Source organism: Cervus elaphus, chromosome 6 (genome assembly GCF_910594005.1).
Source record: "Cervus elaphus chromosome 6, mCerEla1.1, whole genome shotgun sequence".
Taxonomy (NCBI): Eukaryota; Metazoa; Chordata; class Mammalia; order Artiodactyla; family Cervidae; genus Cervus; species Cervus elaphus.
Genome location: NC_057820.1, coordinates 2005808 through 2020276, shown reverse-complemented (window position 1 = coordinate 2020276; position 14469 = coordinate 2005808). Strand labels below are relative to the sequence as shown.

At 51.8% G+C, this 14469-nt stretch overlaps 1 protein-coding gene across 5 annotated transcripts in view; it reads right to left on the bottom strand.

The window, feature by feature from the left end:
* The window catches only part of GRK4 (G protein-coupled receptor kinase 4), a 57312-nt gene that overhangs the window by 14389 nt on the left and 28454 nt on the right, over positions 1-14469 (bottom strand). For 3 of the 5 annotated variants that reach the window (XM_043906034.1, XM_043906035.1, XM_043906037.1), the window contains exons 5-10: positions 12470-12573; positions 8842-8934; positions 7579-7642; positions 4170-4310; positions 1838-1999; positions 934-1019 (exon numbers count right to left, since the gene is read on the bottom strand). In XM_043906034.1, coding sequence (XP_043761969.1) covers positions 934-1019; positions 1838-1999; positions 4170-4310; positions 7579-7642; positions 8842-8934; positions 12470-12573 — 650 coding nt within the window. Of the gene's footprint in view, positions 1-933; positions 1020-1837; positions 2029-4169; positions 4311-7578; positions 7643-8841; positions 8935-12469; positions 12574-14469 lie in introns of all 5 variants that reach the window. The other 2 variants (XM_043906036.1, XM_043906038.1) reach the window with 1 other exon arrangement.

Genomic DNA, 14469 nt, shown 5'->3' with positions numbered 1-14469 from the left:
CACCCTGCCCTGCCCCACACCCTGGGCATCTGCCAGGGCAGAGCGCCGCAGCTCAGGTTACAAAGTGCTGTCCTCTCTCACGCCTTCCCTCAAAAACCACTTCCCCAGGGAGCGGCCTGAGGCCCAGTGGCTAAGACTCTGAACTTCCACGCAGGGGCCCCGGGACTCCATCCCTGGGAGGGAACCAGACCCCACACACTACATCCAAGGACCCTGCCTTCCACTGCTGAGGCCTGGCGCAGACAAAACACGTAAAAAACAAACATTCAAAAGTTTAAAAAGCCCCTCCTGTGTGCCTCTTCTTTTCTGACTTTGGAGCTGCTAAAATAGGACAGCATTTTAATTTGTACCACCTCTGTGCAAAGAGGGGAGAAGGCAATGGCACCCCACTCCAGTACTCTTGCCTGGAGAACCCCAGGGATGGGGGAGCCTGGTGGGCTGCCGTCTTTGGGGTCGCACAGAGTCAAACACGACTGAAGCGACTTAGCAGCAGCAGCAGCAGTGCAAAGAGGAAGACGCTCTCTCTAGGCCCTGGTCTGATGAGAGCTGTCAGCAGCGGTCTCTGAGGAAAGATAAGAGGGCACGGGGACCTTCCCCGTGAAGAGCCTTGGAGGCGGGACGGACTGTCAGAGCCCGAAGGCCATGGCTCATTCACCCAAAAGACGCTTGGGGGCGCCTCCTGATGGCAGGTGTCATGGACGCAGTGGGCACGAGGCAGACCTGCTCAGCCAGAGGGCATCCGGGAGCCCAGGGCAGAAGGCTGGGGAGCGGAACCTCCTGACCAGCGCAGGGAGTGCGTCTCAACACCAGAAGCAGGCCAAGGCAGCTCAGCCGGACTTAACTGTAACAAGCTCACTTCCTCCAGCAGCCACGTAGGAATCAGAGCTCCTCCAGCCCCCCTGTAAGCCCCAGAGCAGCAGCCCGTGCCCCCACCTTCTGCACAACTCATGGTGGGTGGGACCGTCATCCATCAGCCCAGCCTGCTGGGAGCTGATCCTCAGGAGATACTCAACTTGGCTCTGGGCCATGAAAGATAAAGAAGAAAAATCACATCAGAACTGGGATGGAGAGGAGGAAGGTCTTCAAGGAAGCTGGTCAGCCAAGGGGACCGGCCCCAGGGTGGGCAACATGGAGCACTCTGAGGACCAGCCAGGGGAGGGGGCTTCTAGGAAGTGCCCGTCTGTGCACTAATTCTGCATGACAGTGGGAGGAGCCTGGGAAGAAAGGCCCCCGAGAGGGCAGATGCATGAGCAGGGCAGGGAAGACAGGAGGACGCCGGACGAGCTCCGGGAGAGCAAGCCCATCTGAGGAGGACGTGACCTCAGCCACTGACCGCGGAGAATACAGAGGAATCGCAGAAATAGGCAGGACTGATTTGGGAACCAGATTCAGGGAGGAGGTGGGCTAAAGGGGGAGGAGCAGGCAGTTCCTTCTCGGGAACTGAGAAGGCCAGCTGGACGCACCCACTAGGAGACAAGTGCACATGGCCCGCAGGTGGACACGCTGGGCTGAACGCAGGCAGCAGCCTGGGGGTGGCCCCGAAGTGTCAGTGCCCAGGACACCAGCTTCTAAAGGTGGCGAAGGGGCTACTGTCCCTAAAACCTAGATTTATTCATCACACAAATCTAATTCCATCTACGGCATTTAATTTTCTCTACTGAATTCTAAGATGAAAACAGTATTAAAATAAGTACAATTATTTCAGAACATTTGTTATTTTGTTGGAATATCGTCCCCAGACCTCAGTGGAACTGTCAGAATGTCTAAGAACCTTGGAAACGGGTTCCTCTCGTGCTTGTGAGCAGCATGACCAACTTCCGGGGCCCTGTGTGCCTACCTGTATACGATGCGCTCCCGCTGCAAATCCTCCAGACCACAGCACAGCTCGGCCGCGTAGAAGATGGCTCTCTGCTCCTCGAAGCCGGGGTCGCCCAGGTTGTAAATGTGAAACTTCAGGTCCCCTCCGTTCATGATGGTTAGCACCAAGCACAAGGACTTTCTGGTTTGGTATGTGTAACATAGACTAACCTGAGGACAGCAGCACAGTAGGAAGCAAAATGCAAGAACCTGCTCGTTCACTGGCGACGTACTCTATTTGCAAGCAATAATGAGAACACCAAAACGCTGCCTGCTTTGGGGGAGAAGTACACCGTGCACCATCTCAAACCTCTACCTGATGAAGAATCTAACGGCTGCTCGGCGTTGAAAGCAGAGCACTTCCTAAGTGCGTGCGTGCTCGGTCGTGTCCAACCCTGTGAGCCCATGGACTGTAGGCCACCCGGCTCCTCTGTCCATGGAATGTCCCAGCCAAGAATACTGGAGTGGGTTGTCATTTCCTTCTCCAGGGGATCGTCCCCACCCAGGGATCAAACTTGAGTCTCCCACGTCTCCTGCACTGGCCGGTGGATTCTTTGCCGCTGAGCCACTGGGGAAGCCGTGTCTAAGCAAGTAGGCGCCAACCTTCACAAAGAACCTGGCGTGGCGCCCCTGGAAGCTACATTCTGATTGTTGGGCACCGGCACTCCACACTTGCGGACGGTCTGCGCTCAGCGTGGAAGTCAGACGCCTCCGGCAGTGCAAGAGGGGTCCAGAGCCGCTCGATTCTTCCAGCGTTGTGTCACCAGTCACACCCTGAAGGTGTGAGTCTCCCCTGTGGTCTCACCTCCGGCACCTCTGTTACGTGCACACCTAGGGGATACATCTCAGATGTGCCCATATACTGGTTTTGTGAGCCTCTCTCCTGAAGTGCCTGTTCAAGCTCTTCACCCCCTTTCCTGCGGGTCTGCACGTCAGTTTACACCCATGAGTACACACACACACGCCCTTCTGGGATTCTAGCTGGGGCTGCATTTCACTCATCTTACTGCCATCACAGCCCTGAGGCTCCCAGTCGATGAACAGGGCACTCCCACCGTTTGCATAGGGTATCTTTAAGTTTTTGTAAATAGTGTTTTACAGTTTCCAGTGTAGAAGTCTTGCACATTTCATTGGATTTTTGCCTAGATTCTGATGTTTCTTAATGCTATTGTAAATGGTTTCAATCGAAGTTTTTCAAACTGTTTTCTATCTAATTGGTGCCATACCTAATAACCTGGCCAAATTCTCAACCAGTTATCTAGAGAGTCTTGGACTGCCTACACACACAGTCATGTTGTGGTGGGGGGTTGGGGAGGGGCTGTGGGGAGGAGAGGAGATGAACTCGACAGAAGTACCAGTCAGGACCCCCTCAGATCGGCCATAAGCAGGAAGTAAGGAAGAGTATCAAGGGCAAAGGAAAGTATTTCCAGGATCCTGGCGAGAGGCCAGGAGTACAGAAACCAAAATGTTGTATTTCAGTAGAATAAACCATAACTATTATCTATGTCCCTTTCACAGCGCTAGGCTAGATTTTGGGGTTTGGAGGTAGTTACACAAATATGTTTAAAGCGACTCTAAGATGAGCCCGTTTTATCAAAGGTTTGTACATGTACATAGGTTGTAAAGCATGTACACAGGTTGACATGCCACACACACAAACCCTTGCTATTAAATGAGGTGACAGTTCTGAAGGCCTGTCTGTCTTGGAAGCTTTGTGTCAGCACAATGCCGCTGACCTCAGAACTGAGAAGTAAATGACACCATGCAGCCTTTTGTAAGTTGCCTTTTCCTCTCTTCCTTCAACATGTAATTAGATGGAGGAAGCAGCTGTGGAGATGAAAACCCCGCTACTTAACGCACAGCCTGGACCCAGGCCCCCTGGGCTCAGCCCTGACCCACACAGGGAGGGTGGAGTCAGGCCTCACACAGCTGGGCCTGCTGAGGGCGAGTAGTGACCCAGAAAGAGGGCAGAGGCGGGCACAGACGAGGCCTGGGTGAGGGGCTGGGCAGAGAAGCATCTTCAAGCCTCTCATCCATCTGGGGCTTCAGCCAACCACAGCGTGAGCCCATCTGCTGATGCCCCAGAGGGCAGAGGGTCAGCGCCAGACCGGGGGGTGGGGACAGGGACAGACTCGTCACAAACCGCCTGTGTCCAGGGAGGGCTGGGCAGGACAGCGGAGGGCCGCTCCTGCACCGCTCCCCGCCAGCGGCTGGACAGCGAGCCAGGACGGGCTTGTGTCCAGCGGCAGGCGCGCTGGACAAACGCCACTTGCCCAGCTCCCCATCCCCGGGAGGACAGAGGAGATACTTACTACAAACCTACTGTGCACTTTCTCTAGGATCCTTTTCTCGTTTAGGGCCATGGCCTCCCCTTTCCTTCTCTTTATCCTTTTCTTCTCTAGCTTCTTACAGGCGTACATTTTTCCTGTAGCTCGCACTTGACAGGCACAAACCTAGTTTTTGGAAAAAAAACAACAGTTCATATCCACTTGGCAGTTCTCAGGCTACCAAGAGAAAAGAGTGTTCTCCATGACAACTCCCTCTGGTCAAGAGCAGCATGGACTCTGTGGAGCCAAGACCAGGGCCGTCACGGCCGCGGCTGGGTCCCCGTGGGCACTGCCCTCTGACCCTTGGGTCCTTGTTTAAGAAGGGAGCTTATGAACCGAGCACAGAGATGGCAGAACTTGCTCTGTGAGATCCTGCTGCATCTGCTTAAATATGTCTCCCGGCGTCTTTCTACTTTCTGCACAAGAATGAAAGTTTCTGACAGTAAATATTCTTGATTACTTTTAAAATTCAAGAATACGTGTATTTCATAGAATCCATAGACTTTCATACCTTTATTTTACTTAATTAGTTCTTAAAGTAATATTTATATGTTACTTCACATTATGAAAACTTCCAAACAAAGGTAAGAGAAGAGAACAGTACAGCAAAGCTCCCAGCTCCCAGCCTTCCCTGGAGGCTCAGTGGCAGAGAATCTGTTTGCGATGCAGGAGCTGCAGGAGACGTGGGTCCGACCCCGGGTCGGAAGGTCCCCTGGAGGAGGAAGCAGCGGCCCACTGCAGTCCTCTGGCCTGGAAATCCCACGGACGGAGGAGCCTGGCGGGCTACAGGCCGTGCAGTTGCAGAGTGGACACAGCTGAGCAGCTGAACCACGACCACCAGCCTTCCAGCCCCCAGGCTGTCCACGCGGGCTGTCAGGGTTCCGCTGCCTGCCACCCGCCCCACACCCCAGACACACATGCCCCACATCTGCACACACACATGCCACACACGTGTGCACAAGGATTACTTAATTTTTTAAATTTTAACTAAATTAATTTTACATATTTATTTATTTGGCTCTGCCGGCTCTTAGCTACAGCATGTGGGATCTCTGTTGCATCATGCAGGATCTTGAGGTGGGACATGTGAAATCCAGTTCCCTGGCCAGGGATTGAACCTGGACCCGCTGCATTGGGAGCACCGAGTCTTAGCCATGGACCACCAGGGAAGTCCCCCAGAGGATCACTTTAAAAGCGAAGACATGATACAATTGTATCCATCAACCCAAATAATTCTGATGGTAAAATATAAACCTCATTGTGGAAAATATTGAAAATATTAATAAAGACAATGATAAAACACCCCAATTCTAAGATAACTATCACTGATACTGCACTGCATAAGCTTCGAAGTGCCCCCTTTATACATATATATGCAAATGATATATAGCTTGCTCCCCCACAACCTCTGGCTTTTAGGGGAAATTGGGCTTATGTTACAGAGCAGATAATAATCTTTTTTCATCTTACTGTGTGACTATCTTCTCATCATTAAACGTTTTACAAATATGTAACTATTCCAAAACGCATCTCGTCATTTTCCGGCCACGAAGCACTGGCACATAGTCTTCGCACATCTCTTATCACGCACTAAAGACAGATTCCTTCAAGTGGAGTTGCCAAGTCAGAGAGCGAGAAGGGAGAAGAGGCGGGCTGCCAGGCACCGCAGCCCCTCAGCTGCTCCTCACAGCGACGGAGAAGCAGGGCTCGTGGCCCCTCTGCAGGAGGAGACCACGGCAGGCTCCCTGACCGCACAGCTGGAAGCAAAGGCACAGGACTTGAGATCAGGGTGTGTGGGTCCCAAGGACGTGCTCTCTACACCGCCTGCCACACAGGCAGGGATGCTCGCCCGGCCCCTGTCCACTGCGCCGGGCTCAGGACCCGCCAGGGCCACCTGGAGGACTCAGGGCTGATGGGAAAGCACTGCTGTTGACCAAATGAGACCAAAATGTTGGCCGTTCACACCTCCAGGAGAGGCGCCAGCATTTGGCAAAGGTAAATACACTACCGGCATTTGGACTGAAAGGGCCCCCGGCGTCTGCCTTAGTCACAGGGTTCTAACTGGCATTCCCGAGAGAAATGGACAGTCCACTGACTCCCGCCCCGCGCCTGATGCAGCGCAGCACTCCCAGAACACATCTGTAAAAAGCCACAGCCGTTTATTTTTCCTCCCAGCTGTTTGTCAGGAGCACAAGTCTATGTGTTAAAAAAGTGCTGTATAAGATGATATGCGTACCGAGTCTTTTCACAACAGTGAAAACTTGCCAACGTGTTCCTGCTGAGTCCATTGTTAAGACCTCTGTGTGGCCAGACCAGGGGCTTCACTGCTTTGTAGACACAAGAGCCGGGTGCTGGAAGCTTCCTTCCTCTGTCCCTGGAGGCAGTGTGGGACGGGCGGCGTGGACCGAGGACTCTGGAGGCGCGTCAGGGGACGGACTCCTCGCAGACGCAGACGCGTCTCCCGCAGAGGGCCTGGCATGCTGTGGCGGGGCTTGCAGAGCACCAGGCGGCCTCCAGGACCTCAGCGGTCGCCCCGCGGGCTCTCCCAAGGCTGGCATGCCGACCAGTCCCTCTCGCAGCCACTGCAAGTGGTGACAGGAGGCGCCAGCCGTGTGACGCCTCCCGGGCTGGCATTGGCCATGGTTCTGGACTGGAATTTGGGAGCACACGCCATGTGACTTGCAAGCAGACGGTGTGCCCAGCTCTGACCTGGCCCCCCCGGCTCTGGGACTTAGCAAGGCTTGAACTCAAACGACCGCTCCACACACTCAGCAGGGCCGTGAGCATCTCCTTCGGCCGCAGCACAGGGCGTGACAGGACCCTGCCCCTACCACACCATCTTCAACCCCATTTAAAGACCGTCTCTCGGGAACTCGTGGGGAGTGTCTTTAGGATTTTCCCCAATTTCCATATTTTCTAACACCTTTCGAAGTAGGTGTAAGGTACATACACATCCTTATTAAATAAGTTAAATAAGCATATTCAATAATATTTAATAAAATTTAGTAATATACCCTGTACTATGCGCACTTCTAGGCTAGTCCTCAGTTATGAGAATGGAATGTCAGAAACTCCACCATATGGAAACAGAATAATCTTTTCAGTTAGGACAAACTTACTAAACTTGAACATTGATAACATGAGAAAACAACCTCTTTAAGAACTAAGAACTGACATGTAAAATCACAAAGATAGTGAATCATTCTCCCCACCGGATCTCTGAATTTTTTAAAAGCATGTACCTTTTGCTCAAAGTTCAATCTTAATTCTCATGGCTGCTAAAAGTATTCCTAAAATACACAGTAAAGAAATAACTGTATTGGTAGAGTTGATACGTTACCTGAAGACCACGCCTTTCTAGAAGTACTGCTCACAGCTGTCAGGTTCGACTTACCTCTCCAAACCCACCTTTCCCCAGGACTCTGTAGTGCCTAAACGTGCTCTTTGTCACTGGTTGCCTAATTAATGACAAGGAAAAAAGAAATCCTCAGGTCTCACAGCACATTGCTATTTGGAAAGAGAAAAACCTACCCAGCCCCTGGCCTGGCCTGAGAAGGGGGCACTGGGGAGGGGCCAGGACCCGCGGCCTGTGCTCAGGGGGCGGCTCCTCCGTGGGGCGGCCTTGAAGAGACAAGCACGTGAACGTTTACCACTGTGAAGACACTGAAGACAGACGCAGAATGACCCTGCTGCCCTCACTGCCCGAACTAAACACACGTCTGCGCCAGCCCCACTCTGAAACCGCTCTGTGTTCTCCTTGGCACAGCGCTCGGGGCCTCTCAGAAGGCTGGGGAGGGAACTGACATTGACAGGGAGCTGCTCTCTGAAAAAGAACCTCAAAGGCGGTGTTGACCCCGTAGCAAAAGAAACCTGTATGAGCTAGAACTGAAATTTAATAAATCAACAATCACTGTAACAACAGCAACACTGGTGGCAGCTAACACAGAGGATGAGATGGTCGGCATCACCGACTCAGTGGACATGGATTTGAGTAACCTCCCGGAGCTGGTGACGGACAGGGAGGCGTGGCGTGCTGCCGTCGTCCACGGGGTCGCAGAGTCGGACGGGACTGAGCGGCTGGGCTGAGCGGAACGCCCCCTGAGCACTTCTGTTGTGCACCGAGCTCTGCGCTGAGTGTCCTACACTCATTCCTCTGGTGCCTCTAGCAGTCCAGGCGGTGGTGGCGGCTTAGTCACCAAGTCGTGTCTGACTCTCTGTGACCCCGTGGACTGTAGCCCACCAGGCTCCTCTTGTCCGCAGGATTTCCAAGAATACTGGAGTGGGCTGCCATTTCCTTCTCCAGGGGGTAGGTTCTATTTTACACAAAAGGGACCCAAAGCCCATGCAGGCCACGTCACTGCCTGAGGACACACAGCTAGTAGGCGTCTGGGTAGAGGCTGAGATGGCAAAGACCCGAGCACCACAGCGGATTCTGTTTCTGTGAATCCAGGACATGGTTTACTGTCTCACGACGGCAGCAGCAGGGCTCACTGTCATTTTAACAAGAGAACACAGAGCCCACTGGGTCAGGAGAAATTGTACAATATTAATAATGAGATTTCCAATGGCATTCTGACAGACAGAAAGGTATACATCAGTCAAAATGCAGTAATGGAAGTCACGATTTGTTTTCACTAAATGTCAGATGAGAACATACCTTTCCAGCCATTTCCACTGTAAAAATCGAGAAAAATATGCACTTTCTTGGTATTCTTCAAATGCTTCTTCACTTAAATGGTCATGGACAATTCTAGAAAGAGATTTTATGCAACTATGTACATCTGGCTGCAATACAAAATGAAGACAACTCTGTGATTTAATGCACGAGTGAGTGCTGAATATGGGACAAATGAATCATTACCCATAATTCAGTATATTGAATTTTGCAATTACAGAATCTCACACTAGTTTCCAATGCTACCAGTGAAAACATGAACGCAAGAATTCAAAGGAAATAAAACCGATTTACCTTCTTAAAGTCAGAGGTCCTTTTTAAGTATTAGAATATCAGTGAAGTAATTACTTGATAAAAATAATCTCCCAGCAGAAAAACAATAGTTTAAAACACACTCAAGCTGTGTATGTGTGCGCGTGTGCATGCCTGCACTCACGGAGGCACGTGTGTTTCAGGAGGAAAGGTAACCAGTCTGCAGTTAACATCAGTGTGAGTGTACAAATGAGATCAGTCAGGGTAGAAACTGTTAATGTGTGATGTCACCTTTTTTTTAAATATTAAAAATAAAGCTCTCAAGGACTTCCCTGGTGGTACAGTGGTTAAGAATCTGCCCGCCAACGCAGGGGGCATGGGTTCGACCCCTGGTCCGGGAAGATCCCACACGCCGCAGGGCAACTAAGCCCGTGAGACACAGTGCTGAGCCCACAGGCCACACTGCTGAAGCCCCAGCGCCTAGAGCCTGTGCTCCGTAACAAGAGAGGCCACCACCGTGAGAAGCCCGTGTGCCACAACGAAGAGCAGCCCCCTCCCTGCAGCTAGAGAAAGCCCTACGCAACAAGACCCCGCAGAACCAAAGACAGTAATACAATTAACTAATTGAAGCACTCAGTACATTGTTTTGGAGAAGGCAATGGCAACCCACTCCAGTACTCTCGCCTGGAAAATCCCATGGACGGAGGAGCCTGGTAGGCTGCAGTCCATGGGGTCCGAAGAGTCGGACACGACTGAGCGACTTCACTTTCACTTTTATGCACTGGAGAAGGAAATGGCAACCCACTCCCATGTTCTTGCCTGGAGAATCCCAGGGACGGGGGAGCCTGGTGGGCTGCTGTCTATGGGGCCGCACAGGGTCGGACATGACTGAAGTGACTTAGCAGCAGCAGCAGCAGCAGTATTGTTTGATGCTACACGTTTCTTGAAGAAATCTTCTGCAATGAGCCCTGCCTCTTAGGTTTATTGATGACTTTATGATAGGAATACAATTGGTCCTTGGGGAGTAGGTGAGGGACAGGACATAGCCTGCCCTTAAAACAGCGCGGCAGTGGATCAGCATCTACGGAGCCGACGCTAGAGGGACCATCCACAGGCCGTTCTGACGACTCTGACCTCTCAGTCAAGGAGACAGGTGAGTTGGCGTCCAGCTGGGGGACGGGGTGGCCAGAGTCCTGCGGCTGCAGGGCACTGACCCTGGGTGGGGAGCAGAGGGGGCCGCCTGAGCTGCAGCGGAGTCACTGACAGAGAGGGAGGGAGCCATCCCCCAAGCGTGGTGGAGTCGACCTGGGAGTGCCCATGGCCGGTCTGGGAGCCGCTAGTAGGTCGTGAGTGAGGACGCTGTGAGAATAATCCCAGCACCGCACTGGTTTCAGACTTCTGAGCAAGTCACTTGATTTGCTTCCCTTTATTTTGTAAAAAGAGGTTATTCAGATGTTCCTGGATTGACTGATGTTACAGCACAGTACTTCTCAACTTGTGTTCTGAGGCTCCCTCCTTTCGAGGCCCTTGTAAGGGAGTTGGGCTTCCCTTGTGACTCAGCTGGTAAAGAATCCGCCTGCAGTGCAGGAGACCTGGGTTCGATCCCTGGGCTGGGAAGATACTATACAGTCCATGGGGTCGCAAAGAGTCGGACACCACTGAACGACCTGCACTTGAGGGAATTCAGTAATGACGCTGTGTTTATAGAAGCACTAAGTCATTCATTACCGTCTTAAAGTCTCATTCTCACGGAAGGGCTTACCAGAGGCCACACACCAGGGGACCACGTCCCTGCTCTGCAGGACAGCGGAACACCGGTGCCGTCACAACCCACATCAACACAGCTGTCTGTCAGGGTCACTGGGTGCTGAGAGGCCGCCGCTGCCCCAGAACGGAACCCATCCTGGAGGCCGGGCCCTCAGGCCCCCACGTGTGAGCAGTGGTGGCCCTGCCCTGGGCCCTGTCCCTGGCGAGCACGTGGGCAGCTCAGCTCCACACACTTGCGAACCAGTCAGGAGTCTAACACTGTCGGCTCAGTTAATCCCCTTTATAAAGGTCCTTAGGTGTCTCCACGGTAGAACACAAACACTGCCTGATTCTAAGTTGTTTGTCTATTTCACGGTCTGTATAAATTACTAAGGTCAACGACCAAGCCACCTTCCCAGGATCTCAACTCTACTTCCCAATACTCCTTGCCTCAAAACAGCAGACTGCGCCACTGCCCTAGTCTGGCACGTGAACCTGCTGCACACAGTTTGTAAGTATCATGACCCTGAAAACTGTGCGTCAGCTCAGCACTGGTTTCTGATACGTTCACCTCCACGCTCCCACTAACCATCACGTGCGGACTCTCACCAGAGCTTCATGTGGGAGCCGTGGAGCAGAGAGGACTCACTTAGCTCACTACACAGGACCAGGATTCTGGGAACCAAAATGAGAAAGGAAGGTTTGGGGGAAATAAAGGCTGTAACAAGACGGGGATGAGGCACAATAATAAGAACACAAACTCCTAGAGGCCACACGATGTTGTGCTGCCGTCTCCAGTTATCCGATGCCACGTGCAGCTGATGGTAAACGACAGTTAATAAACATGTAGGAGTGAAGAGCCATCTGTCACATGAACTAATCAAATAGACAGATGCCGGAATACCAACACCTGTTTAAAGATTACCAGCTGTTATTCCTATCCCTTGCAGTTTCCGCACAGAGAAGGCAGAATCTCGGACCAGTCTCTCCAGTTGTGTGCAACTCCCACAGTTCTCAACTTCAGAACAGAGTTTACAGCAGAAGCAGGAAGGGGAAAGGAGGAGCCTCTCTGGGTGCTCAGACACTCGGCCCTGCTGACGGCCTGCCCGCAGCTCCTGGCTCCTGGGTCAGCCTCGCGTTGGAGGGAGTGGACTCGGGTCCCGAGAGGCCAGGGCTCAGGACGCGCGTGTTCAGGGAATGAGTGACACCCGAATGAACGTCTGCTTACAAACAACTTCACGCCTGGGGCCAGGTCACCTCAGCCGCCACTCTTTCCTCCTGAGAACATGAGGAAGCTGAACTCAGGCGACTGCTCAGACTCGGGATGTTCCTGTCCCGACTGCAGAAGTCTGCAGGAGAGATCTTTGCAGTGCGTGCTCTGTGGGGCTGCTTTCACCCTGGAACGAGCCCTGTGGAAGGCTGGCAGAGCGGCCGGGCGGGCAGCAAAGCCACACTTGCGACCTGGCGCTTCAGGATGTCCCTGAATGTGTGGTCGTCACTCCTCATCCGTCTGATGGTGGAGGGGACCGCCCTCATCCAGAGAGGACACGCCCCCGTGGAGAGGCTGCCGGATCCGGCCCCGGGCGGGGCCCGGCCGTGTGCACCCACTTACCTGGTGCACTCCTCGAAGACATCTTTGGATGGGTCCTCCCACAGCCTCTGCCTGCACCTGAACACCACGTCTTCGGGTATTTCTGGTAGAGGGGCTGGTGAACCCTTCAGACAGCACAAACCAATCACGACAGTTAGTGATTTCATAAATGATCAGCTGAAGACAGAATCAACGCTTACTGACAACAACCACACCGTGAAGTATATGAAATGACAGGTCAGGGCACCCCCTTCGCCCCCACCAGTCTCGCTTTCCAGAGTGCCGTGTGTCAGCTGCCTCTTCCGACCATTCCTCTGTAGGGCCCCCAAAAGATGCCCGTACACCCGCGTTCACAGCATTACTCCCGACACTGGACACATGGGAACCACCCAAGTGTCCAGCAATGGTGGATGGACAAACACAGTGTGGTCCATCCAGACACAGAATATTATTCAGCTTCAAAAAAGAAAGGAATTCTGAGACCTGTTACCACCTGGAGGAACCTTGAGGACACTATGCTAAGTGACATAAGACAGTCACAAAAAGAATATACTGTGTGATTCCACTTACATGAGGTCCCTAGACTAGTCAGATTCATAGACAGAAAGCAGATGGTAGGGGGCCAGGGGCTGTGGGCAGGGGCAGAGGGAGTTAGTGTTTAATGGGGACAGAACTACAGTTGTGCAAGATGAAAACCACCCAGGAGACAGGCGGTGGTGATGGTGTGCACGCACGTCAGTGTGAATGTACTTTACTGAACTGTAAACCTTGAAATGGTTACGATGGGAAATTTGCTTTTTTTAAATCACAATTAAAATGTAAACACATATACTCAGAAATAGACACATTTCCCCGCCTCACAGAAATGGGATAAACATATGTATAGTCTGGTGAGTACATGCTGACACCCACAGAGCTACCCTGCTTCCTCAATGACTGCCTGGCTCCCAGAGGACAGGCTTCTGCCCCCTCAACCATTCCAGGGGCCAGTTCTCTCCACGGCAAACACCACTGCGTGAACCTTTTCCACAGTTGTGTTTTATAAGGGAGGTTCCTAGAAGGAGAAATACCAGCTCAAAGGATACACACATTTAAAACACTGGCACTTATTGCAAGACTGCTCTGCAAAAAGGCTCTAGGAGTCCACATTCTCACCAACATCCCCACACACCAGCTCCCCACTCTCCTGACCCTCATGCAGAGGATTCTGGAAAAAGAAAACACACAGCAAAACTGCTGTCCTGATTTATTGAAAAAAAAAGAAATACACAGAACACATTCAACTGTACATTGAACCTACCGATTTCTGGCTGTGGAGTAGCTGAATAACTACAACTTTTTGTTTTCTATAAATCAAAGATGCTGAACTACTGATAGGCATATACAAGAAGTAAACTCACATTTCCCCCCAAAACCAATAATACTGTTATAACTAATAACAATTTATAGCTGTCATTCAAATTGCCTAATACAAGTGATTATGTCATTTAGCCTCATGACGACCCAACAGAAGAGACTCGACCAACTACGGAAGGTTCTGGTACAGCCCCAGAAACAGCAGTGGAGCCACGCCCGAGCAGTGTGCCCCGAGACCACTCTCTTCCTGCGTGGTGAGGCTACGATGAGGACAAAGTTTGTTCACTCACTGACTCATCAAATACGCATTGCTCCAGGCACAGGGCCAAACAGAAACAAGACAAAATTTCCAGAAGACAAAGCCATTAAATTCCAACACTTGTCTCAAAAATACACGTTTTACAGAAATAGCTCTTAGGGTTTTCCATAGTATTATTCCCCCTCCAAAGGTCTTAATTTCCTGAAGCTAAATTAAACAGCAGGTTAATTCTATGAAGACTATTTAATGACTTACTCCAAACAGAGATCCTTCCCACAGTGTCACAGAAAACACACTAACAGAAATTTATTTCCACAGGGAAAAAAAGCAATGCTCAGATCCCCCATGAGCAGAGTCGTGAGGCAACCTGAGTGTGGCAAGCTGAGGATGGTACCACTGGTCTGAT